We start from the raw sequence: 27976 nt of genomic DNA, 5'->3' as shown, positions 1-27976 counted from the left end.
CCATATTGTGAATGCCTCACACTTTGAGTTGCTCTGCTGTTGATAAAACTGTTGAAGCAACATAATTATCTTTGCCGCACACACAGCAATGCGCGTAGCAGTCACCCACTCAGCTATCAAAACTCTCTTTTCACCTTGCTGCACTCAGCTCTAAAAAAGACAGTGAAAAGCTTCTGTCCGTTATTGAGGTATGACACCACATAACCCCTGCCTAAGTATTTGAAAGCTGGTTTAAAAGAAAAGTCAGCTGTCCATTTCACCTGTCTGAAAGGGTTTAAGTCACTTTCAATGGTTAAGAACAGAGAATCGCTTTCTGATTAAGGTAGTCAAATTCTTTTTATGCTTCGTTGAATTCAATGAGCTATAAAAGGGAGAATATTACAATACAATATTCTAGAAATGCACAAAAACTCAGAATATCAGAGTTACATGTAAAGATGGTAATTTTTCCATGAGATTTCTCACTGCAGTCTCTCAGAGGGGAACACTCCTGCTGTTGTAATGAGGAAGAGCTGAAGTAATTAACACTCTGCCTTTGTGTTTTTGTTTGTATGTGTCGTGTACATTTGCTTGTTGAAACCAAGCGTGGGTGCGTATAACAGGTAAATGCCTTCAAAGGTGCTCAGCTTCCGCTGCTAGAGAGATGTAAAGCTTTAAAACTAATTTATTTCACCAACATCTGTCAAGGAGATTAAGGGAAGCATTACTCAAGTATGGACTTCAGTGAAAGTATTAAACAACTGATTGAAAGAGACTGAGGAGACTGCTGCTTTTAATGCCGCTCTTTTGTGCATATCTGTGGATTTCAGATTTAATCTTTGATAAGCAGGTGAGAGAGGAAAACCATTAAAAAAAAAAGGCACCTTTGAGCTCTCATGAGAACTACAGGGAGACATGATGGGGAAAAGTGAAATCACAGAGTACAAGCAAGGAGGTGTGGTCAGTGTTCCATGGGTGCCTCTGCAGCCGCCTCCGCCTCCTCCTCATCATCACTACAGGGTTCAAAATCTTCATCCAAAACTGGATCTCCCTCCTCTCCCTCCACCTCTCCTCCTAGTTCGCCCAGCAGCTGCTCCACATGCTCCGACATCGGCTGGTCATCACATCGCAGCTTATTGTACAGCTGGGAGAACGAAAAAGAAAAAAGACAAAACAAAAAAAAAGGATGATGCAAGTGTATAATACAGTAGTAAGTAGACTGGAAAAGTAGGCTATAGAGCAGAAATGCTGAGAACCAAATATGACATGCATAAATACACTGTGGAGGCAAAAACAGAAATGATATGGTGAATGAAAAGTGCTCAGCAGAAGCTGTATTCTTGGGTCACTACAGCATCTATAAGCAAGAGTCGAGTTGAGGGAGGTAAGCAGCCTTGAGTTTTTAAGTCTCTAAGTGCTGGTTAGGACATCTGAAATATCCAACAGCATCTGCATTCTGTCAGCAAAGCAGCCCACAAAACGCTGGTAAAGACTTTTTGTCTTTATTTTGGAAAATCAGCACATTTGATGCACAATTCAGTCGAGGACTCAGAAAAGACCATTTATCTTCCTCGTTCACCATGCATGCACACGCAGACGCAGAGAAACGTATCCTGAATTGAAGCACATATGGTTTATGTGGCGTATGTGTGCAAGCGCATACTTATAATCAAAGTTGTCTCAGTGAAATACGGCGCGAGAAAACAAGATAGAAAAGTCCTGTTCTCTAAACAGCTAGCAGATTTATCTCTGGAAAATACTCTGCTTGTGTGTAATTACTGAGCTCAAAATGGTGCTGGGTGATAAAACTGCTCGGGCTACCAATACGGACAGCAAGCGTAACACTGTTTCTGTGTGTGAATACATTACACAAACATGGGAGGGCAGATGCAGCGACTCATATTTATGCTGCTCTTTCCAGAAACAAAACTTTGAGAGAAAAAAGGTGGTTAGTGGATTTATATAATTTTAAAAGATCAGTCTATTTTGTCTACTAAAATGTAGTTAAGACATAAGCATACAGTGTTTGGTGCTCACAGACAATCAGCAGCTGAGTGCCATCACTCTTACTAAAAGTGTAACAAGGCCAGGAGAGTGAAGAAGAGTGTGTGTGACTGCTTTGCCCCAGGACCAGTCTCTAAGCAACAGCAGGTCCTGACAGGAGACACGCAGTCCCATGGGAACTCATTTGGAGCGTTAGAATGTGCAGTGTGTGTGTGTGTGTCTGTGTGTGTAAGTGGATGCTGTCTCTGCAGGTTGGAGCTCTGAGGAGGTGGAGTGTGACCTAGGTCCAGGCACAGGGTCTGATGCAGAGGGGAGGTGACCCTCTCAGACTCTTTAGAGCACCACGCACATACGCACATACACACGCAGACTCTCATTCTGCCAGTGTCACTATGAAATGCCTAGAGATGTTTTTCTACACCAAACACTCTGAACAAAAGTTGGGATGGGTTTATACCAGACTTGGCTCAATACCCAGAATAATTGCACACTGCAGCCTTGGGTAAAAGGTAGTGGGCAGTGGATGTCTTTCATAAAGGAAATAATCTAACGGATACAGTGAACATCTGCAAACGTGCTGTTTGTTCTACAATACCGAGCGTTACTTGGAAATAGTATTTGTATGTAGATGTATTTACTACGAATCAATAGCACATTGTGTCTGCTGGACAGGATGCGATTATTCAATGTGATACTTTCAGCTAGCTAAACAAACCGGAGCTATTCTTTACACATTCCCCAATGAGTGCTGCTGAGATCAGCACTGCCATCGCCCAAAAAAAAAACACACAAGCATTTCTCATTTACAACAGCCTATGTTTTCTCTTCTCCCTTTCACGGCTCAGAAAGCTGCCTGAAGAAGGAGGGGGAATGCGGCTGATCGTATAACTTTTTTCATGGTCCACTTTGCTCTACTTTAAACCCTAAGTCACTGCCCAAGGCATGCCTGAATAGTGACCTAACAACTCAAACACACATGCACGCAACATATTACACACCTGCACACGCAGTAGTGCGCCGACAGATCTTTCGCGATGTGCACTTGCTATTCCCTTTTAGCTGTTTTTCAAAGGTTGTTAATGTTGATCCGTCTGTCGGATGTGAATACAGCTCCATTGCCTCCTGACGTTTGTGGTTCCAGGGTGAAATATCTCTGCAATTATTAGATCACTTGCCACTAAATTTTGTACATACGTTCGAGAAGGTAGAGGGTAATGACCAATGACTTGGTTGTTCCACACGTTCAATGATACATCTTGCCATCTATCAAAAGGATTAGCACCAAACTTAGTTCTCCCAGGACATAAATTATTATGACTGAGGTCACTGATTTTTATATTTTTATTTTATTAGCACAATAATCAAAACTTTGTCCAATAAAAGGGTTTACAGCAGCATACCTGTAAAACTATTGGTATTCAGCTTTTTAGCATCTTCACCAACACTGACAAGTAACATCTGAGCCCTTAGTATTTAGCTTAAACCAGTCATCTTCTTTCAGCTGCTCCCTTTAGAAGCTGTCACAGTGAATCATCTGCCTCCATCTCACCCCATCCCTAGCATCCTCTTCTGTCACACCAACCCTCTGCACATCTTCTCTCCCTACATCCATAAACTTTCTCTGAGGTCTTCCTCTTTTCCTCCTGCCTGGCAGCTCCATATTTAACAACAGTATATCCACCATCCCTCCTCTGCACATGTCCAACCCATCTCAGCCTTGACTTTCTTTCCTTGTGCTATGGCTTATGACTTTTGTTATTTCAGCATGTGACATTCCTGAAACGAGCGAACTTTTAATTAAAAGTGTCAATTATCTTTAAAAGGATCTTTGAAAAACATTACATGCCCATAAAATGCAACAGCAGTGTATATTATTTCTTAAAGTTCAAGAATGTTCCTGCTATGCCTGTTGCCAGTGCATGTTCACCTGGGAACTGGAGAAAAATGAATTGAAAGTTATAATTCATCACTAGGCTCCAGGTTCCCAGACATTTAGTAACACGATCCAGTATAAATCAACATGGCAGCACTCAGCAAAGAAATTTCTGAGAAGAGCTGGCAAGTTCCAGTTCGTGATAATGACAGCATGAGCTCCGATCACTGCTGAAAGAATCGACTCGGCCTGTGAAATTTAACTCAAAACTGAATTAGGCTCATTCCAATAAGCAATGGTGCTTCCCGAGCCAAATGAAGCCTCATCCCTTTACGGTCATTATATCAAAACCTGTAGGAACTTTTCTGCTGCTTGTTTTGAAGTATGAAATGATGAAGAAATGAATAAAAAGTCAAAATGCATAAATCCAATTCTACAATTAAGCAAAGACAACAACGTTATATGTGCTGTTCTTTGGATGCACCTATGATATGGTCCAGTATGCATTATCAGTAATGTCCAGTACGAAGTGGACAAAAGTCTAATAACAAGCACCAAAGTACCCTTCACAGAAAATATATTTTCCCTTCTTTTTTTTTTTTTTTTGGTAAAAAACCTTTTTTCTACAACTCATATGGCATAAAAGAACAGGCTGATTACACGGTAAAAGCCTAATCATTCCATCATTGTTCAACTTTTGCTCCACACCTGTGCTTAACTTCCTCTTTCATTTCACCCTTTATTTCATTTGGTAATACCTTCATTCTCCCAGCTTGTCTCCCAACTATTTTCCCCTCAGTGCACTTTCCTTTTGCCTTCTTTCACTTACACTCTAGCCAAATGACCTTCCTGTCAAGGAGATAGACAGGTCTTCTTACGCTCATCTTGCACTTGCATTGACACACACACATACACACTTGTGTATATACTATTTTGAAGAATAATGCCAAAATCATGCCCTTTACTTAAGTTTCTCTGTATCTGCAATCCAGTTATTACCACCCTTTTCTTTCCCAAACACAGCACTCCCAAAGCATGAGAGCAATAATTAAAATAATTGTTTTAACACATTTTCTTCCCCTTAACATCTCTGTATAACTGCCAGACAAACATCAGCACAATTCTTCACTAGTGATAGTGCGACAGCGGCTGAGATTAGATCCAGGGCTGTGTCATATCATTCGCGTTAATACCGGTAATAAATTTTTATGTGACATGAACACGAGTGTGCAGAACAAAGAGAAAAGCCCGGGTGTGTCTGAGAGCAACCACGTGTCTGCCCCTGATGACAATTTAGTACCTAAAAAGGGAGCTACTTCAACAACCTCCAACAAAGCACAATACTTTGAAAAAAAAATGCAAGAAAACAGTTCTTTGTAAAGATGGAAATAACAAACATGTCTCACCACTTGAGGCAAAAGCACCGTTGAGTGGATGCCGTCTCTGCGGTGACGGACGGCTGTGACGGAGGAGATACACCATATTGCCAAAATATTCTCTCGTCTGCATTCATATGCATATAAACTTTAGTGACATCCTATTCTTAAGCCATAGTGTTTAAGATGATGTCAGCGCACTCTCTGCAGCTATAACAGCTTCAACTCTGTATTTATGGGAATTTTTTATACCATTCTACCAGAAGAGCATTGCGAGGTCAGACACTGATGTTGGACGAGAAGGCCTGGCTTGCAGTCTCCACTCTAATTCATCCCAAAGGTGTTCTATCAGGTTGAGGTCAGGACTCTGAGTTTTGTGTGGAAGAACTTGATTGGCCTGCATACTCACGTCTTTGTGGACCTTACTTTTGTGCATTGGTGTGCAGCCATGTTGGAACAGGAAGAGGCCATCCACAAACTGTTCCCAAAAAGTTTGGAGCATGAAATTGTCCAAAATCTTTTGGCATGCTGAAGCTTTAAGAGTTCCTTTTACTGCTAAGGGGCCGAGCCCAACCCCTGAAAAACAGCTGTACATCATAATCCCGCCTCCACCAAACTTTACACTTGGCATAATGCAGTCAGACAAGTACCATCCTCCTGGCAACTGCCAAACCTAGACTCATCCATCAGATTTCCAGATAGAGAAGCGCAATTCATCACTGCAGAGCTGCTTGGCCATGGAAACCCATTCCATGAAGCTCTCTGCGCACTGTTATTGAGCTCATCTGAAAGCCACATGAACTTCAGAGGCTTGCAGCAATGGACTAAGCAGAAAGTTGATGATCTACTGACCCCACTCTGTGATTTTTACATAGTCTACCACTCAGACACTTCAATGATTTGGATGGGTGAATGAATACTTTTGGCAATATAGTGTACTAGCAGCTGGTGATGTGTGGCCCAAATGTAAACAAATGACTTAACCAAGCATTGCTAGTTGTACTTCCTAGTTGAGCAAACAGTGGATGGAAATTACTGATTACTGATACACCAATTACATGGTGGCAAAGGAGGGCTTTAAGCAACTAGTTAAAGATACATCATCATTTTACTATATATAGAGTTACGAGTCTGTTACTTTAGTTATTGTTAAACAAATGCATTTGGCATTTATTTCATACTCTGACTTTCCAGGAAAAACACTACCTATGCTACTTTTGTGCTTACATTTGACTTTAAGCTGTATCACTGGATATAATGCTGTGTCACTACTATCACACTATAAAGCTGCTGGTACCTTGTCTCACTAGACTCACACTTTGAATTAGGTAGTGTGTCATCAATAACAGTAACTCACTGGAAAAGAAGGATGTAAAATGCTTTTCATTTACTTGCACTTATAAATGCTGCTGCCTGCAAACATTGTCAGAAATATTATTATCACAAATTTTCTTGAAATATGATCTGATTTTGAGGCTATACTGTCCACCCCTAATTAGAGCTTCTTGAATGTGAACAGGGACATAAAGCTGGACATCTCAAGAGGGTTGACCTCAAGCTCACATACACACACGCGCACACACACACACACCTTAACATCTCAGTCCCCCAGTAACAGTCTTGCAGGGAAAGGCATTAAAATTACATGACAAGCACACCTTAGACCACAATCCTACCCACAATCTGTGCTCATGGGATACCATCTCAGACACTTCAAATAGTAAAGCTTTTGACCTCTGTTTGCCCTACCTGCCTTGCAGCTTCTTTGCACACTCACACACATATATAACATTGTCCTCTGTGCATACACTGCAGATCCTTCTTCAATCGCACCCTATCTGGCTGAGACTCAAATTCCATTTCACGTCCGGTTTACTATTGATTTTACCCTAGCCACTATTCACCAGCTACACGCCCTGCACCTACACACACCCAGCATCCAATCTGCCCCCCCCCCACACGCCTTATTTTTCCAATCCTGCTCACCCTCCTACACTTCCTATTTGTCCTCTTGACCCATCCATTCTTGCCTATCATTCCTTTGTAGAGCCTCACAGCTGAATGCAGTGTGAGAGTGTGCACAAGTATCGATCAGAAAAACAGATGAATGATGAAGAATTTCCTAACAAATAATAAACATGCAAGCTGGCTCACACAAGCACAATTAAATATATGCATCAACATAAGAGCATTTATGAATGCCTGAATGCTTTCTCTCAGTATATTGCGTGCACACAGACAAATGGAAAGCCATAAAGTATGCACAGAAGTGGATGGGTGCCAAAACAAGCCATTGGGCTTTGAGGCCTCATTTCCATGTTGGAGCCCATTTAACCTAGCAGACTGACTCATCGCTAATAATTAAACACTCACAGTAAGAAACAAAAGCTCTGATAAAAATAAATAAATTAAAAAAAATCTCAACTACACAATGTACAGATGCACACATCTGCACATTGTGTACCAAGCTGTGGAATTAAAATGCACCATGAGGGTGCCGTTTTCTCTCCACATCCCATCTCACCTTTTCAAGGTCCTTGTGCATTTACCTTTCACATTATTCTGCGTCTGTTGCTTCACTCACTCTACAAAGAAACTGCTTTGCTGTTTACTTGTCATGCTCTGGTGCTTCACCCAATTCTTTTACCAGTCGTTCACCTTTTTATTCCTTTGCAAGCTTCTTCTCCATGCAAAGAATGGCTTAGCACTTAAGTGACCCTATTTCTCAGTTCCATTTTTTTCCCCAATTGTTTTTGTTTTTTTTTGTTTTTTTGTTATTAAATCTCACCAGAAAGCTGGCAGTACAAATCTATATGCACACACGTATTTTTATCCCCATAGTGCCTGCCATTCTCCCGCTGGCAGCTCCAAGCTCACCTCACTCCCATCTCAGTTGTGGACATCCCCAGTGGAAGCCTGTTAGATAGGCCTGTCAATACTCTGCTGCCCACAGAGACAGACATCAATATATTGCCACTAAGCTGCCCCTACTCATCTCTAGAAGAACATGACTGGGTAGGAGAGAAGGAAAAAAGGGTGTATAGCTGGGTGAGGAGGTGAAATGGAGAGGAAAGCAAAGAGGGGGTAAAAAAAGAAAAAGAAAAAAAAGAAATCAGAGGTGGGGCCTGCCATCCGTCACTCCGTGTTGTCTGATTTACAAGCCTATTGGATTTTAGACTAACATGAATCACTGCTCCATAGAGGCATTACTCCCCGACAGAACGACAGAATGAATTAGTGTGTGCGTGTGTGTGAGGGGGAATAGGAAAGAGTGTAGGGGGTATATTTACACTTCTTTGAGATTATACAAAGACATTTCTGCAGCAACAATGAAGCTTAGCTAGGATCCTCTCACATTCACAGTACTGCATGTACCCCATCTATGACAACCAGCTCTCAGAAGAATTAACTATTGTGACAGTGTGCTGGATATAACTATCTGTACCCACAATTACTCGTCAGACCCTACCAAAGGAAACGTGTCAAAGTAGAACATAAAAATGCTCTATTACAAGTTAAAGCGAACACTGTATGGCGCTGCAGCTAGTTGTATGTTAATTACAGATTGACAAAGATTGTTTTCTTGATCTATTCAGAAATATTTTATTTCCATTACTGAGGAAAATAAGAAATGTTCATCACAGCTAAGAGTGGCATCTTCAATTGTTTAGTTTTGCCTAACTAGAAAATTACTTCATTAACTGTAAGGTAAGATAAATAAATCACCTTTGAGACAATTACTTTTTCCCCCTGAACTTCTGCAGGCGATTAACTGAACTATGAGGAGCCATGGGACTATGATAACTAGGAACTCGGGCTGATGGATAAATGTGGTGTAGCAGAAGTACAAAATGTCCTGGAAGGGAAATGCTCCAGTGAAGTAAAAGTACACCAAATCCTTCAGTAAAGTGTTAAAGGGATTCCACCAATGGTAGTGCAATGTCAAAGAATGAATCATTTATCTTCAGATGATTGACAGCTGTATTGTTTCTGCATCATTCCATAAGAAGTGAGCTTTAGGTTTAAGGGCTGATATTACAATTCTATTTGCAAAAAAGTTGGGATGTTATGTAAAACTCATTCATCCGTCCATTTTCTTCCACTTATTCAATTGAGGGTCGTGGGGAGTGGCAGGAGCAAATCAATTAAACCTTATAGATGAATAAAAGTAGTACAAAGACTCATCAAATGCTGAAACCCTTCGGAACACATCTTAATTAAGATATTCGGTATCATGAGTGGGTATAAAAGTAGATTCCAAGACAGGCTGGGGGAGTTATTTACGACTCTGAACAAATGATTCAATTTTTTAGGATTGCAAAGGATTTGAGGATTTCATCACCTACGTAACATAACAATAAAATACGCAGCGAACTTGCAGTAATCTTCGTAAACACAGGACCAGACTGAAAATCATTACTGAGTTGCCTCGATCTTTAGGCCTTTAGTCAGGACTGCAATAAAAACAAATGCGATTGTGTAGTGGCAACTAAACTCGGGAACACTTCCAAAAACCACTGGCAGTGAGCACAGGTCATCAATGCATCACCAAAGGAACTAACTAAACCTTTTATTAACTTTTTGTACCAAATTCAAATTAATAAAGGGTTTGGATAATTCCAATTCACCGCTCTCAGTTTTTATTTACCATTTACTCGGCATCCCAGCTTTTTAGAAACAGATCTGAATGAGGTTATTTTGACTAGACTACCTTTTTAGCATTAGTCAAGTATGATCTGGCAGCCTCCTTTAATGCCATCCCCTCCTCCTTCTCCTCTTCTGTTGCTTCTCTTCCCTCCCTTTCTTGCTGCTCCTTTGCCTTTTCCAACTGGAGGTAGCACACCCAGCCAGAGAGATACCACACCTGTGAGGCACAGAGACAAAGACAGTTTATGTGGTGTGAAGTGCAAAGATTTAGACAGAGTGACAGTAGGCTGTGACAAGGATAACATTTTTTTTTGACCCTCAGAGAATCAAATCCAACATCCTTCTTTGACAAACAGGTTTCGCACATTTAACATGGAGAAACGGTCTCAGATTCGCACAGGCAATCAGTCACTCATAATAATTCACCCTGACAAAATTCTGCCATAATGTACTCGTTTACAAATGATGGCCCATAAGCACACAGTGTAGCTTCACATTAACTTCAAACTTCTTGTTTTGACAATAATCAGTTTGTTTGTTTTCCCCCTTTCTGTAGCAAAAGATGCAATTAGTGTAATAAAAGGTAAACTATAACATAATTTAACATAATGAAAAACGGATTCCCTCAGGAAAATAACTTCTGTGCATTTAAATTCTTATCATCTTCACAATTTACACTGTGGGTAGTATTGCCCTAGATATTAAATTAGAGGATGGTTTTAATATTCTGTTTATCTAACTGTTCATCACAAGTATGCTTCTGCAATCCCAAACATATAGCCAAAGATTTTAAGAACTAGCAAAAATAAGGAGTCTCTATATTTTTGGAATCCATCCATTACATGAGATTTCACAAGAGCTTAAAAGGCACACCCTGCAATGTTTTGCTTTTTGTAAGTGACAATACAAAAAGGAAAAAAAAATTACTGGGAATAACTATAATTACTGGTTTAGAAGTTGAGATCATTGGGGTTTCATTTACACAAACATAGACATTTCTGTATATCAAATGCTTAGAGAAAGAGGAATATGCACAGATTTCCTTCAAATAAAGTAACACTGACTCACTGCCTCTACTGTACCAAGACCATTCGAGCCTAAGCATGTAGTCACATCCTACAGGCTTATTCTGAGCCAGGATAAACCCTGATATCACAGATAAACAACAGCTCTAATGCATCTAAATCAAAGATAAGCAGTGATCTTTAGCGCAGACTGTTATAAGGCTATCATAGCCAAAATTACCATCTTAGAATTAGTCAGGTTATCTGGCTGCCAACTGAACAGGCCTATCTCTTTCATTTGGCTCAGAGCATGGTACACTCACCCATTCAAATGAATGGGTGAGTGTGTCCAAACCTTTGGCTGGTACTGTGCATTGTGTTCACACTAGTTAAAGTTACTTTGAGGGTCAAACGTGATCAGGCAAAGTACAGATCACTACCCACTGGATTACATGAGGAGTCGGCTGATAACTAATAAACAAAAAACATTTGTATGACTAAGTCTTTGTCATGAGTTTGTGAAAACCCCCTCCCCCTTTGCTTTGGATCAGGAGGCGGAGTAGGCTGTCAAACAATCAGAAGGTTGACAGTTCAATTTCCCAAAAATCCTTGAGTAACCCCCCCCCTCTCAAAAAAAAAAATCCCAATGCATGATAGACTATGCAATGCATGCATTAAATAAAGACCTTTATGAGAGCATGAATAGGAATAGAACAGTGTTACATAAATGCCATTTCACCTCCATTAAGTCTCTAAATGTTCTCACAGCACCGTATTTTTCTTTTCCTTCTAAAATGTAAACAGGGATTTTCTACTACTTACTACTTGCATCAACTTCAGAAGAAAAACATCTGTTCAGTTGTGTAATACTCATTTACTGCATCAAGCTTTTAAATACCAGTTTTAAATCAATAAATGTGCCAAAAGATTTGCGATGTGAGAATAATATAATAAAAGATATATTTTTAAGGCATACATTATCTTCTATCACTACAGTAGATCAGATAAACTGCAATTTGAAGTACTAGTTCATATGCTAAAACAATTATACTTCATGCCTCCACTAACATTGTTTTTTCTCACCCTGTGAGTACCAACTTGAACCCCCTTTTTGCCTTCAGAACTGTCTTAATTCTTCATGCACAGAACCAACAAGGCGCTGAAAACATTCCTCAGAGAATTTTGGTCCATATTAACATGATAACGTCACACAGTTGCTGCAGGTTTGTTGGCTGCACATCCATGATGCAAATCTCCCATTCCACCAAATACCAAAAGTGCTCGACTGGATTGAGATCTGGAGGCCATTTGAGTACAGTGAACTCACGGTCATGTCCAAGAAACCAGTTTGAGATGATTGGATTTTTGTGACATGGCAAAACATCTTGATGGAAGCAACAATCAGAAGATGGGTACACTGTTTTCATGAAAGGATGGACATGATCAGTAATGATACTCAGGTAGGCTGTGACATTTAAATGATGCTGTGTTGCTACTAAGGGGCCCAAGAAAATATCCTCCAAATCACTACACCCCCACCAGCAGCCTGAACAGGTGATACAAGGATACATACACCAAATTCTGACCTACAATCCAAAGATCACATCAGAAATTGAGATTCATCAGACCAGGCAACATTTTTCCAATCTTCTATTGTCCTGACTTTGAATGTTGTCTTGGTTATGTCTACATGCCCAAATGCACTGAGCTGTTGCCACATGATTGGCTGATTAGGTATTTCCATTAATGAGCAGTTAAAACAGGTGTATCTGTTTAACTGCTCATTAAAAAAGGCAACAGAAGACACTTTGTCTTCTGTTGTAAACACACAACTCTTCACTAAAGTGTAACATCAAATGTATGAAAATCAGACAATTCACTAAGACTTACCTTAGTTAAATACATAGCAAAAAGCCTCAAGCAATATTTAAAAATAGACTCATTGCTCCACAGAGTTCAAAAAAGGAAGGTATATTTTGAACACCAGGTTAGTCTGCTGTAACACACAGAAGCACCTCATTTTCTTTCTTTTCCACAATAACACACTTTTGCTCCTGCATAATCTCAAACACTGAGACATCTTTTACCTCTAAACATTCTCACGTCCAATTCTCAGCGAACTTGGAGGTGTGATCGCCTCCCATCTAAGGCCAAAGATCACCCACCCACTGTTCTTCAAGCATCGGGAAACAAATATTAGCTTTATTCATTATTCACTGAGAGCAGAGGCAGTAGGGACCAGCACCCCTGCCAAATCAACCATTTAGCTAACAAACACATCAAGGCATGGCACACTGAATTCAGAATTGCCACTCAGCATGCTGAGTGGGAGGCTACCCCCTGCAGCCATACTTATCAGAACAGCAGCAGCACTGGATAAATGTAGTGTTGTTGCAGGCCCAGCAGTACGACATTTTTATCACTACAACATTTCCCTGAATGCAGTAGTTAGAATGAAATGTATAGATTCAAGTGAGAAAAAGTGTAATTGGGTCACTTAAAGTCAAAATTTTAACTTTAAAAATTAGAAGCCTGCCTTTAAACACTTCAAACAATGCTAGGAAATTCTGTGCAGATAGTCCACTGTGAAATACTTGCATCTGTGGCATAGACTGCCTGAGCATCTACACTCAGAATTAAAACATGTGAAAGTTAGCTAATTAAGAACTTCAGAGAATCCACTGTGTCCTACTACAACCCCAGACCGAAGCACATGTAATAAAATAAATTTTGTGTCTGTCAATCAAATCACTGGGACTATTGTAATTTCAAAGTGAAGGCACATCTCAGTTTCCATATGGTGCTAGTGAAGGAAGAACAAAAGCATCATGAATCAACGGAATACCTTTGAAACAAGATTTGCAAGGAACTAGCGCACTTGTTTTTGCAGACTTAACGTTATATAAGTAAGGTTCCAACTTTGAGATATGCAAGAGAAAGAAGAAGGAGTAGAGAGCAAACGTCTTATCTGCTGCACTTAAGAGAGAAATAAGAGAAAAAGTAAGACAAAGAGGTGAAAGAAAGGGGGAGAGCGAGAGAGAACATAACGCTGTTAAATGTGCCCGTCATACATTCCTGACGTCACAGACATGACTGTAGCAATGTGCCCGTGTTGTGATCAGACAATACACTTTCTGACCACCAGAACTGGTGACAGTACCAATATTTGATTGGCTGTGGGCATGCTCAAATTGAGTGTCACAGCAGTGCATCTCTGAAGTGAGTTTAAAAGTTCAGCCCCCTGATGACTGCTCTCAATCTGTCAGCTGAGGGGTGTGTGGGAGGCTGAGCCTGAGGGGGAGTGGGGGAATGAGAGAGAGAGAGAGACGGCCGTGCTTTTCTGCCTGACACTTAGTGGCACACCTTTGCTTTCTATTGTAATGGCAGTGGGGATTTTGAGCACACTGACAGCACAGAGCTCATATTAAAGTACAGAAATACTGCAATTCACTCTAATAAGTTCAGCACTAAACTATCGCCTCTTTTCCACTAGTACCTACTTGACTTGGCTCAACTTTACTCTACTCTGTTTCATTCATTTTCCATTACAATTGAGTACCATCTCAGCAAGGCACTTGCAAGGCTCTTGTATGCAACACAAACACAAACGGAGGCTCCATCTGGATTCTTTCATCAACCAACAAGCACAAAAACATTTGTTTTTGTTGGTTTGTGTGTAGCCATTTCCCTCATTCCCGGATTTCAAAAACAATGGGTGTGATTCTTGTGAAGGAGTCGCTCTCATGACTCATCTAGCGACTTCACTGCCTGGCCAATCAGCGGCATGTATCCTGCTGACGTCACATTTTTGTCTCGACTCAGCACACTTGGAACCCTGGCTGAGTAGGTACAATAAAGTTAATAAGTGCTGAGACAAAGTAATGCAAATGCAGGGAGTATACATACTTTTTGTACAAAAACACAAACAGCAGCTCAGCAGAAAGAACTAAGCTGTAGACGCAGACACTTACTATTCAGTAAGACTTAAAACTAGCAAACAAACAAGAGGAATTACACCCTGCTGGAGGTTCAAGGCACCGCTTCACTGTTCGGACCTGGAGTCCACATTTGTCTTTTATATACAGTCTAAGCTTATAGATTGAGATGTTTTCCTTCTCACTAGAATGAAAAAGATTTGCTTTTGTGTTGTAATGACCCAGCAGTTTCTACTGTATTATGAGACTGCATGTGAGAGGACTATGAAGGGGACTCAAAAAAAGACATCTTTATTCCTGTGGAATTATGATTCTCGTTGCACACGTAAAGTGCTGTGCAAAAAGTCTTGATGCACCCCTCATTTCTTTACATATTGCTAGGAAAACAGGAAATAGGTGTAGTCATTTAATAACACACATGCAAAACAAATACATGGAAATACAATATATAAAGTAAAAACAGAGTTTGCCCAATTCTAACAAGCTTAAAAGTCAATATTTGGTGTGACCACCTTTATTCTTCAAAACAGCCTGAACTCTCTGAGGCAGCTTTCTTTTCATTTCTTTAAGCAGTCTTCAGGAATAGTTCTCCAGGCTTCTTGAAGGACATTCAAAGCTCTTCTTTGGATGTTGGCTGCCTTTTGGTCTGTTCTTTGTCAGAAATTTCAAATTTGGATTCATCCCTCCATAAGACGTGCTGCCACTGATTTTCAGTCCAGTTCTTATGTAATCTGGCATACCTCAGCCTTTTCGCTCCATTTCCCTTCCTTAAGAATGGCTCCTTGACAGCCACCCTTCCACTGAGACCATTTCTGATGAGGCTTCAGTGAACAGTAGATGGATCAACTGAAGGGCCAGATGCATCTCTCAGGTCCTGTGCCAGGTCTTTACTGGATTTTTTCCTATTTCTTAATCACTTGACTTTCAGATACTGTTCATCTGTTGTATTTTTTAGGCCTACCACTTCTCTTTTCATCCTCGACTTTTCCAGTTTCCTTAAAATTTTTAAGGAAACCCTGCACATCATGTTTTCAGCTAATAGCTCTTTGGGAACCACCTTGCTGGTGTGAAAAAATATATTTTATGCCTGTCAAAGTGTTATCTTTGGCATTTTTCATAGATTTAACTAAAGAAATAGGAACAAATTATGTGATTTTGTGACAGGCTGCCAGTATCAAAGTACCTAAATATACAATTTTAAAAAAAGATTCTTTGCCAAGTTGTCTGTTGTGTAGATACAACACTGGTTCATCCCTTGAGTCAAGCTTTTTTGTGTGCTTGCATGATTCATATGCCAGTTTTAAGTAGCTTAACAAAGCAATTCCAGGGAAAATGATGAAGTATGAGGACTAGACTAAAAATGAGTAAAAAGCAGAAAATGTCCAAAGGAAAAAAAAAAAAAAAAAGAAAAAATCTGAAAGACCTTCAAAAAGCTTGGAGAACAATTCACCATCTTAAAGAAATTACAACCAAATTTGGCCCCTTGGAACCAAAATATAGAGAAAAGAGTGGCGGCTCAAGACTGTAATGTATATACTTTATAGTTTTTAAGAATTTAAGAATTACCAAAGTTTACTCATTTAGCCTGATGTTGTGTTCATGGTTTGTTTTTTGTTTTTTTTAAACTGGATGACAGGTATTTTGGTTATGTTCCTCAGCCAAACTGAAATAGAGTTTGACAGAAGGTGCCAATTTTTAAAGACATTTCAGCAAATCTGTCAGTTCAATTAACTCGGTAGGATCACTTACAGATGCATCCATCACATCCACACTTTGATCCATACACGACTGTTTCTGCTGTTTGCAAGCTTGTAGGAAGGTACGCAAAAGGTGTAATCAAAAGGTTCTGAAGCTGTCAGCATCTGAAAATGTTTGTTCTCTCCACAAGGTGAAATCACAGTGTTACTGATCAGAACAGGACTTTCAGGCATTGATCTAAAATTCAAATGCATTCAGTAGGCTGCCTCGACATGCCCATGATTATGACCTTAAATGTGAGATTGGCCAAATTTTAAATCAGGTAAGATTTTGGTATGACTTTTTGATCAGACGTCAAACAGTCTGGTAGCATATGAAGTTAATCCTCCCAAAAAAAAAAAAAAAAAAAAGTCTGTGATTGGTTTATCCTTTCTACTGCCAAAGCAAACAGCTCTCAATTGACACACCACTAGGCTGGTATCCAGGCTGGAAACAAGAAAAATGTGCTCACAAAACTGGATGGAAAGACACCATAAAAAAAGAAAAGAGAAAACATTCACATACAAGCAAAAAAAAAACCTAAATTTCCAAGTTCAGAGACATAAAACATTTTGACACAAAAATACAATGAAAATCACAAGTGCAACCCAAGCTGACCTTCATAAATTTGAACAGAGCCAAGCAGCTGGGACATAACTTTACTGCTTACCTGGACAACTTCATCATCCTCTTCCAGTAGACCCTCCAACACATCAACTGCCATCTAATTCAGAAAGAGACAAACAGAGGTTTAACAGAAATTCCTTTGTTAGGAAAAACACCAGACAACAGGCATATTACAGTCATTTTAATCCCATACAAATTCATCAGTACTCACTCTCTTCTCAGCTTGACTCATAAACATTCACAAGTAAAGGTAATATTGTTGCACACAATGTAGCACATCTTCCAGTCAGCACAATCAATCAGATTGATCAGAGGGTTTGATAAGCATGGAAGAGGTCAGCATCCCATACACAACATCATCAATATCAACAAGACAACAGACATGACTGTCAATAGACACACTTACAAGTACTTATCACACAGTCAATAGTTACTTTAGCCACTGTCTACTATCACCTTTTTTTTTCCTTCCTTTTTTCAGCATGTTGTCTTTATTAGAGCGGAGCAGCAGGGAGAGACCAGAGCCGTCAATAGCACATATTCATAGTAACCCCCTCCACTCCTTAAGATGCATGATAACCTAAAGATCAACCTTACCCAGAGCCCATATTCCCCTTCCTCTCAAGTATTTGTCTGATTTCCTCTCTGTAGTGTCCTGCAGAGGCGGTTTGAAGTCTCAAAGGGGTTTAATGTTAGCTGACCTTTGTCACAGCACTGTCTGGGTCAGTTTCTGTGGGAAGTTTCCATTACAGAAATCAGACCTTGACTAAAGTAGGCTGGGTGTTTGTTTTGCTCTGTCTCCCTCCTTGTGGAACCTGTGGTTGGTGTGTGTGTGTGTGTGTGTGTGTGTGTGTGTGTGTGTGTGTGTGTGTGTGGCCCCAGGTGATGATATATTGATTTTTGTCTACTTCAGGTTGGAGGCGACTGTTAGCCAATCACCCGTGGTGAAGGGCAAGAATAAAAGACACGCACGTACCTGCGCATTCACACACACACCACTTTACAGTCACACGCCACAAAGAAATCTACACACAACAATGAGCACAACAAGCAGCACTTGTTTCTTGTTAAGGGAGCCTTATTAGCTGGAGAGCTTCCTAATTCCCCCCCCTCCTGCTTGTTGGAGTTCTCTGCTCTTTTCATTAAGTCTATGCCGTTCCGGTGGCGATAAAGAGGTCTGTTGCCTCCATAGCGCAAGGGGAGTCAGGTTAATTGAGAGTATCTCATTAAGATGGTGCAAATATGCATGTCAGGGAGTCAGCTGATTGATTGCCAGACCAATTATCAGCTGAAATACCATTGTCCTTAATTAATTAATGACTGATTAAAAATACACAAACAAAAACATCTAATCCCAGCTGATGATGAATGGATTCATGTCCGGCTTCCGAATTATCTACTATCCACTTTCACTGTATCACCACAAAGTGACAGACACACAAAGCGCACACACACTCAAACACAGTAATTTGAGCCAAGCACTAGATATAAGAGATAGGAGTAAAGATCTGCTTGGGTATTAAACAAGTGATAGAACAGGCAGTTTTGGAGCTACAAAAATAGAACAAGAGATATCTGGGAGCCAGGATAAGTGAGCAATGATAACCATTATATCGGGTCCAACTGCACATCTTCCTAACTACACCGGTCAGCCCAGGGGCGAGTGATTAAAGATTCAGAGCTTCTTAGGCCACTTCATGCTCTAAACAACAACAAGATTAATATTCCCATGAAGATAAGGAGAAAAGAGGGTGTACTACGAAGGAAAAAAGTGAGAAAATTGGAAGGGAGGTTTAAAAATAAATAAATAAATAAAGTATCTTAATAAGCACCACAAAAGTGGTTCAAGAAAAACAACAGTGCACTACAGAGACACAACCAATAGCATATGCAAGGGGGTACATACATGTCCTCCTTATTTTAAGAACTGCTGAAGCAAAAAAAAAAAAAAAAAAAGCTGCACTCTGTGGAGGAACTCATTTATAATGTCCATTGTGGGCATCTGTATTGTGTGTGTGTGTGTGTGTGTGTCCATTTCTGCGTTTATGTAATCTTCAGGCAATTTTGTTTAACGGAATCATTTTACTGGAGCGCACGGCAGAGACAAGAGAAAGACAAATCACTTTACAAGCAAGGGCAAGCTATATCTCTCACACACACACACACACACACACACACATGCACGCAAACAGGGACATCTAGACTTAAGTAAATAAATCCTGGGGATGTCACTGCTAACTGTACTTGCAAGCAATATAGGAAAAGTACAAGCTGTACACATTGTGAGCTAAGAAGAACAGAAGCATTTTAACAACAGAAACATTCAATAAATAAGATACAAGCAAACAAGAGTGACAACAACAAGGTGCGTAACCACCCATCAGCTTGTGCGACGACTGAGCTGCGAGACACTTGAATGGCTGTCACAGGAGGGTGCCCGTCTGTCTGTCTGCTATGTTGCAAGTGGATCAGTGGTTGTGATGGGTGATCACGGTAATATTTGCATGTGTTACAGTAGGGAAACACTTGCTGCACTGTTGCCACAAGGCATACACTCACCAGCCACTTCATTTAGTACACCTGTTCAACTGCTAATCACCCAATGATGGCAGTAACTTGGTGCGTTTAGGCATGTAGACATGGTCAAGATGACCTGCTGAGCATCAGAATGGGGAAGAAAGGTGATTTAAGTGACTCTGAACGTGGCATGGTTGTTGATGCCAAACGAGCTGGTCTGAGTATTTCAGAAACTGCTGATCTACTGGGATTTCACATCACAACCATCTCCAGGGTTTACAGAGAATGATCCAAAAAGGAGAAAATATCCAGTGAGCAGCAGTTCTCTGGGTGAAAATGCTGATGTCAGGGGTCAGAAGGGAATGGCCAGACTGCTTCAAGCTGATTGGAAGTCAACAATAATGCAAATAACCACTTGTTATAACAAAAGGTATGCAGAAGAGCACCACTAAAATGCACAACACTTCGAACCTTGAAGTAAATGGATAACAGCAGCAGAAGCCCACACCAGGTGCCACTCCTGTCAGATAAGAACAGGAAACTGAGGCTATGGTTCACAAGGGTTTCCAAAATTGGAAAACAGAAGATTGGAAAAAGGTTGCCTGTTCTGATGAGTCTGGAATTCTGCTGCAACATTTGGATGGTAGGATCAGAATTTGGAGTAAACAACATGAAAATATGGATCTATGCTGCCTTATAAAGAAGGTTCAGGCTGCTGGTGGTGTAATTGTGTGGGGGAATATTTTCTTGGCCTACTTTGGGCTCCGCAGTAACAACTGAGCATCATTTAAACAGCACAGCCCACCTGAGCATTGCTGCTGGCCATGACCATTACTTTATGACCACAGTGTACCCCTCTTTTGATGGCTGCTTCCAGCATGACAACACACCCTGCCACAAAGCTCAAATAATCTCAAACTGATTTCTTGAATATGAGGTCATTGTCCTCAAATGGCCGCCACAGTCACCAGATCTCAAACCAAAAGAGCACCTTTGGGATGTGGTGGAACAAGAGATTCAGAGATCGTCTGTATGGGCCAAAATGTTTCCAGCACTATATTGAATCTATGACATGGAGAAATAAAGCAGTTCTGAAGGCATAATGAGGGACAAATTTTGATTATCATAATTCATTGATTCCCCCAACCCATATTCTCTGTAACAATTTTTAATTAACAAAATGTTAAGAAAGGTTGACAAACTTTGTAACGTTGAGTGATTTGACAAATTTTTACAATATTTACTACCATATAAAACACCACTTCACATTGGAGAAGATGGGACCCATAATAGTTGGCATAATTGCTTCATCACTGCACTGACTGTTTTCAGTTTAGTCTATAAAATGTCAGGAAACTTCAATGTGCAACATGTCTACAGGGACCATAAGTCCTTAAATTGTTCAAAATTATCAAATGGACACACAATAAAGAATTTAAACAGCAGAAAAGTATTCCATATTAGAAGCTGGAACCAAAAATTGTTGATTAAACGTGACTAAAACCAAAACCAAAAAAAATCTTGTTATGAAAACCCAATTAATCTTCCATCCATCAAACCAGTAATAAACCTGTTTAAGCACAGCAAGCGCTCTCAAAAATATGGGGATATTTTACAATAAAACTGACATGTTTGTCTCACTTCTTTTGCTTTCAAGCACCCGTGCAAGCTCTTAATCTATTTCAATTCTGGAAATCACAAACAAACTTGGCTTGCATTCAACTAATCAAAAGAGGGAGGAAAAAAAAAACAAAAAAACTTGCAAAGGTCTTTTTGGTGACTTTTTTCCCCCTCTTCTAATTTAAGTGGCACAGATCCATGTTTTGCAGAAACAGTTGACTGAAGTGAAAAGCAGCAATTGTGAAACTGATGTTTTCAGGAATTTTTTAACCCACCGTGGAATGTTTGGAATGTTTTCTATTACATTTTGGAAAATAAGCAATAATGGAGCACTACTGAAACCAGTCTGTGACATGGCTTTCATGCTTTTATATGCTCTGCCAAATTTACACTAAAGTTGAGCTTTTCTGCCATTGGCTTACAAACTGGGGGTGGGGTGTAATTTTTGAAAAGATTTTCTCCAAAACACAACTGAAAGCCAGACTTTGCATTATAAAAGATAACCGTTTATTCAAAACATACTAGTAACATTCACACACACTTTGGGTTTGTGGTAACAACCAGATCATCATAATGAAATCTAACTGTGGCAAAGCTTCAAAAAAAAATTTTTTTTAAAAGAGGGGAAGAGGACGGGGTTTTTTTCATTGAGCAAAGGTCATATATCGTGTGAGGCTCTGATTGCACTGTCACAGAGTAAAGTCCACACAAGAGATGAGAAGCTGTCTACCCACTACAGACAGTCTCAGTTGAAAATGTTTGCCCACCCTCTTTCAGCATGATTTTGCTGCATCCATCGGGTTGATTTGCATGAAAACTGGTGGAGAGATGGAGCAGGGGCAAAAAAAAAAAAAAGAACCAAGTCAATTTTGGTGCAGATCTGAATTGTTTTCAGAAAATAAGAGCAGACAATTGCTGGAGGTCTTCGCTCTTTGAGTATGCTTCTCGCTTATGCCGGAATCTGTCATCACTACGCACTACAGAGGCATTTTCCCCACTAACAGGATCTTATCATATACTCATATAATCTGATGAAAGGGGGGAAAAAAAACCCCACCACTATCATTACTATATTGTGTCCTAGTAAATTTAAATTCAATCCATAAACCAGAAAAGTCCAGAAAAAGAGCATGAGACAGAAGGAGTTCCTGGCAAAGAACATGTAGTACCTCTACCATTCTAAAATTAACATTTATTTACCAGAAGTGCATGTATGCAGTTACAGAAAACAAAACTGAAAATGCTTTAATATGTTTGTTTGTTCTTTTGGCAAACATATTAATACTAATTTCAAAACCCTGGCCCAGCTCTGGAGACCAAACAAAATATTCAATAGGGAGAAAGAGACAATTGGTCATATTTTGGCACCTTTTTCCAAAAGATAGCCTTCCAACTAATAACTCTACTGGAAGCACACAACTTTACACAAAGGATGCAGAGTTTAAAGTTGTGCATAGATCTTTCTTAGTGAGAGATTATAAACATAAAAGTGACAGAATGCGCGTGTTTATGTGTGACAGAGAATTACCGGAAGCAAAGAGCTGAGAGGATGTTCCTATCAAATCCAAGTCCCAAATCCCAGTCTGGGAGAGACAGACAGAAAATTGCTTGCTTTTACTCTACTTTCACCCTTAAAATCAATTGCCAGAAACTCCAAATAGCTCTTAACTTGTGTGTGTGTGTGTGTGTGTGTGGGTGGGTGCATGTACACATACTTGAGCACATGGCAAAACATTTGACGTTATAAAGCAGTGAGAATGGGTGCGGTTTGTGGTTCGGGCTTGATGACACCACCAGGAGGATGAAGACAAACGACATGTCAGAAACTGCGGACCGAGACGTTGTCATTTTACTGATACACCTGACAGCCCATCTCCCGCACACATGCACCCAAAGATATAACTGCAGCTGAGCAGTTTGGGTGTGAGCGAGGGGAAAAAAAAAAAAAAAAAAAGGACACTGTTCTCATTTCCTGTAAGTAATAACCATAAACCACCCAACAAGAGTGACTGAAAATTAATCATTGGATCACAATAGAAAATAGCTGAACTGCTGTTGGTGTGGCAGTAATCACAGAAAATGACTTCAAGCTTTACTGACAGTGTTAGGGGTTTTAGAACTGTACTGAAGGCAGTGAGCCACTGAAATCAAGGCCATTAATATTGGTAATTCATGAGTGATTTAGTAGACAAGTATGCGGTTTCAAGATATGGCAGCAATTCATCAGACCACAGCTTCTTTTCTTTTTTTTTAATTTTACTCTTCCTCCCAGTTTCTCCACCCTTATGTGCCCCCCTTAGCCCTATCCCTTTTTGTAAATACCACTCTTCAATTATTGACACTAAACTCCAGAGGGATAAAGACCAGGCATGGCCTTGCCACCTTCAGTGCTATTCACCAGAAAGGAAAGCATACAAACACACGGACGTACACACAAAAATGCCAGGCTGCCCTCCCACCATGATACATACACAGACCAACAACAAGCGAGTGTACGAGCACAACACACAGCAAACATTTTTACCTCATACTCCTCTGACTCAGTGAGCAGTTTGGCCGTGGTGATGCGAGACTCATACGGAGGGATCTCATTCTGGAGGAGAAAAAAAAAATCAAAACAAAAAGAACACCGGACAATATAACCACCTCTGCAGTGAGTGCTTACACAGGCATACACAAACATAGTTCTTCCTTTGTCTGATAATAACACAATCCAATTTCGAGGTACAAAACGTTTTGCAGCTATGTGGCTGTTAATCACAGCCAAAGTGTCAGCGGGCTGTGTTCAGATCAACCTGCTCCTAAAGATAAGAGTCACAAGAGTGGTGTCACTGGGATTATTGTATCAAGTCATCACTCGAATCCCTCTTATATCACTTTTTTATTATTTGAATTTGCCGTTTATTTTGAGCCATTCAAAACCCATCACAGCCATTTTTCCTTTATCAAATTCTGGTTACGTTGCTTACTTATCCTTTAAAACCCCTCCTGATGTTGCCTTTAATATCTGCTTTCTCTTTGCTCAGCCTCACACAAATGCATACAGGTTTGTGAAGTATGTGTTCCCTCTTTCAGCTTTTCTTTAGCTCTTATTTTTCATCTGTACAGGTGTCCTTATGTTCACGCACACTGCATCACACACTGTGACAATCTTGTTAGCTAATAGGACTTTATAAATAAACTGGGAGCTTTACTGGCGCTGATGGAAGTGAAAGAAATACCAGCCCACAGCTACAACTCACCTGAATGTCTTCGCCTGTGGTGGAAGAAGCTGCACTGTGTTTCTGGGCGGGTAGCCACATTCCAACGCTCTTCAAGAGGTAATCTTTGCCTTCCTGAAGACAGAAAAATGCATATAAATATAAAAAGGTATATAAAGATGTATAGCTTTCATTTCATTTGTTATGCAAACATAATTGGTGAATGCACTCTCACAAAACTCCGTTCCGACAGACTAATCCCACTGTATGATCTACAGAACGCAAGAACCTCTGGATTAATTTAAGAACAATTATTTTTTTTCTTGTCTTTGAAAAGAAAAAAAAAAAAATAGACACTTTGGTCACTGCATGTGACGAGCTGTGAGGTGAGACTGGAACCCGCCTGTCCCCTACAGTTTACAGCTCGTATTACAGATTCTAGTTTGCTCAGTTTGGTAATATGAGTGGATGGAGAGTTTTTGTTTTTTTTTTTACAGAGACTTCTGGGTTTATTCAACTAGGTTTTGAGGATATCCACTACAGATAGCTTGCAAAAACACCGGTAGGTGAACTGAATGTTGTTTGTTGCATCCTCTTCTTTGGAGGAAAAAAAAAAAAAAAATGCAATGGATACTGAGAATGATCCAGGCAGACAGAACTGCCAATAATTAATTTCAGACCATATTTCAATTTCATGCACAAATAGTACACATTTTTAAATACTTTGGAAACACGTCTTTGACTTAAATGCCTTCTATGAACAGTGGTTGCTAAATGAAGAGCATTTTTAAATGTCGCTTACATATGAAAAAATGTATATGCAATGCAAAAATACAGAAATTTTAATTAAGATATTCTCTAAACTCACTGTCAAATGTGTTACACTGAAAAGGTTCTGTGGCATTGTTTTTCTAAATCAAGTCCAATATGCTTTTCCCTCATCTTTTCACATTTTATCAGATGACTATATGACCTTAATGATCCTCCCAGTAATTAACATTCCTATCGGCATGACCTGTCCATCTGCTGATTAATGGCATGCAATTCAATTTGCTCAGAATAATTAACTCAGCAGATTCCTGCTTTAATGTGATGATAACTCATCTCAAGTGTGTAGGTGCACATGTTTGAGAGCGAGCGAGCGGACTGACCTGGTTTCTCTCTGTACTGAACAGGTAACTGGCCATAAGCTGTAGAGCTTCTGGGTTGTCATGGTGATACTGTAATGCTTTCTCTATGAACTCTCTGCACTTGTCTGCAGCCCCCTCCTCCATGCTACATGCACACAGAGAAAAGAAATTCTCAAAACATTACCAAGAAACGGGCTTATCAGTGTCGAGTGTGTAGCTCTCTGTGCTCTAGTACCAGAGGTCTGTTAAGTAAATCTCAGCGATGGAGCAGTAGGCTACGCTAACATCCTTCTCTGTGGGGAGTTCAGGGTCCTCATCTGGTTGGGCAGCAGCTCCAGCCTGAGCCTGCATAAATAAAAAGGGCAGATTTCTTTAGTTTCTAGCATTTATATTATTCATTAAGTTTTCTGATACTGTTCATGTTGACTCATTGTCACAATTACTGAGTACTGACATACTAATTTGTGACACTTCCAGTTAATATACTTTTTTTTTTTTTAAATTTAAGACATCTCTATGAAAATAACAGAGGCTTCCCAATGATTTTTTTTTCTATTTTTAATCAATGCTGTAATCTGGTATGTAGCCAGATATTAAGAAACAAGGTGTTACAAAGTTGATCTAAAGGAATATGTTGAGCAAGTGAATGTAAATTAATGTATTTGCCCTTATTACAATACAATATATCCTAATGTTTTTCATTTTATTCTTGTACTCCATTTTCTTCCCTTTATTCTAATTTAAATTAGAAAATATTTTATCATTGCTTGTGCAAAAAATTCAATGAGCAAAAATCTCCTTTATGACTAGTTAAAAAAAAAACAAAAAAAAAACATAGTTTTCATAGTTTTCTTTTTTCAGTGTATTGTAATGTAGTGTTTTGTAATTACCTCTGATTAGTAACACAGGTCTGGAGTGACAGTTACACTACAGGGTACTCGTAAATTTGACACATTTCTGCCATAACAATGCCATCAGTCACTAAGACAAGCACTGTCCAACAGCACCCTCTTGTGAAGATGAAAAATATTCAGGAGCATTAAGCCTTGAACACAAAGTTATTTCCTCTAGGTATCATCCAGTTTCTTTAACCAAACAAACAGAGAGGTGTGTGTATGTTTAATCACTTACTGTTGTCGTTTCTTGTTTCTCCAATGCATTCAGTAGGACATGTATTCCTCTGGTGTAGTAGTCTACAGCCTCCTGGCCTGTGTGGATTTGTCCCAGGTACATGTACTTACCGTGGCCAACATCTGGGCTAAGCGCCACAGCATGCAGAAATGCTTAAGCGAGAGAGAAGGTCAAGGAAGTCACAACAATCAGTGCTTTAAAGCAGAATGAAATTATCACAGCAGTTTATGAAATTACTCAATTACTGGCATGCATGCAGCAAGAAAGGATATTTCTTTAGCTTTCTGTGTGTCTCCTAATTCAGAGTAAATATGTCCCAGCATGTCTAGAACTTGCAGGTTAGTGGGCTCCACATCCAGGGCTCTTTGACAGAAAAGGCCAGCCATCTCAAAGTCAAAACTGTCCATGCATTCTTCAGTCTGCACAACACAACAAACAAGAAAAACTCAGAAATAGAATTTAAAGGATAAAAAGATGTTGAGGCCATGACATATTTGGGTCCTGTCTTTGTGGATATGTTGTCAAGTGTTACCTTCTGTAGGAGTTGCTGTACTGAGTACTTCTCAGCTGTCTTCTTCTTGGCTTTTTCGTGCATTCTTACTTTCATCCTTTCTTGAGGTGACAGACCAACAAATCCTCCATCTACAGGGATGTTATAAGTATACGTGTAATATTAGTTCCGTCTTATTTGAGCTTCACAAAAAAATACAAAAACAAAACATAATAGTCCTTCTCTAACCACATGGTCTTTAAGAGTTTGACGTTATGCACTGTAAATAAAATAAAATGATAAATCCGTGAACTTACCCCGGTTTGGACGGTTGTCTTTCCTCTTCGGTTTGTTTTTCTTTTTGCCCTTAGCTTGACCACCCATTCTGATGAAAAACGCGTCCTATATTTCCAAAGCTCCTGGCCTCAAACTACACTTTTCCCCAAGTAAGAATCTAAACACGCGTGGAAAGCAAGTCAAAGTTAGCTAAAAGTATATAGTGTGCATGCGCCGAGCAGTACGGAGTGGGGTAGTGGACAAAAAACCAAAGGTTCTGAATAAAGCCTGTAAAATGAAACGCAGAACAGGGGTATTTATTATGTCTAATATTATCGGTCAGGGTATTTTAAATGTATGAATTAACAGCGAAGTTATCAAACCCTTTTTAACGTATATTTTCCTTATCCAAGTCGCTAAGGATATCTTT

At 39.8% G+C, this 27976-nt stretch overlaps 1 protein-coding gene across 1 annotated transcript; it reads right to left on the bottom strand.

Moving 5' to 3' along the window:
• Positions 1-310: 310 nt before the first annotated feature.
• Positions 311-27962, bottom strand: LOC115794626 (probable assembly chaperone of rpl4). Its single transcript, XM_030750232.1, has 11 exons — positions 27588-27962; positions 27313-27422; positions 27053-27199; positions 26781-26933; positions 25885-25994; positions 25671-25794; positions 24562-24654; positions 23844-23912; positions 17226-17279; positions 9944-10096; positions 311-1123 (listed from the first exon to the last, which is right to left on the bottom strand). Exons 1-11 carry the CDS (start codon positions 27652-27654, stop codon positions 941-943), a joined length of 1263 nt encoding a protein of 420 aa, XP_030606092.1. The 5' UTR covers positions 27655-27962; the 3' UTR covers positions 311-940.
• Between the last annotated feature and the right edge of the window lie 14 nt (positions 27963-27976).

The sequence above is a fragment of the Archocentrus centrarchus genome, chromosome 16 (assembly GCF_007364275.1).
Source record: "Archocentrus centrarchus isolate MPI-CPG fArcCen1 chromosome 16, fArcCen1, whole genome shotgun sequence".
NCBI classification, from domain to species: Eukaryota; Metazoa; Chordata; class Actinopteri; order Cichliformes; family Cichlidae; genus Archocentrus; species Archocentrus centrarchus.
Note: the sequence above shows the minus strand (reverse complement) of the source record. Positions and strands in the feature narration are given on the sequence as shown.

Excerpts from the sequence above, each read along its gene's own strand:
- LOC115794626 (XM_030750232.1), bottom strand. The coding sequence starts at position 27,654 with ATGGGTGGTCAAGCTAAGGGCAAAAAGAAAAACAAACCGAAGAGGAAA. Across the intron at positions 26,934-27,052 it reads ACACACAGAAAGCTAAAGAA|GCATTTCTGCATGCTGTGGC; the intron begins ATATCCTTTCTT and ends TCTCTCGCTTAA. Across the intron at positions 25,795-25,884 it reads ATTTACTTAACAGACCTCTG|CATGGAGGAGGGGGCTGCAG; the intron begins GTACTAGAGCAC and ends GTGTGCATGTAG.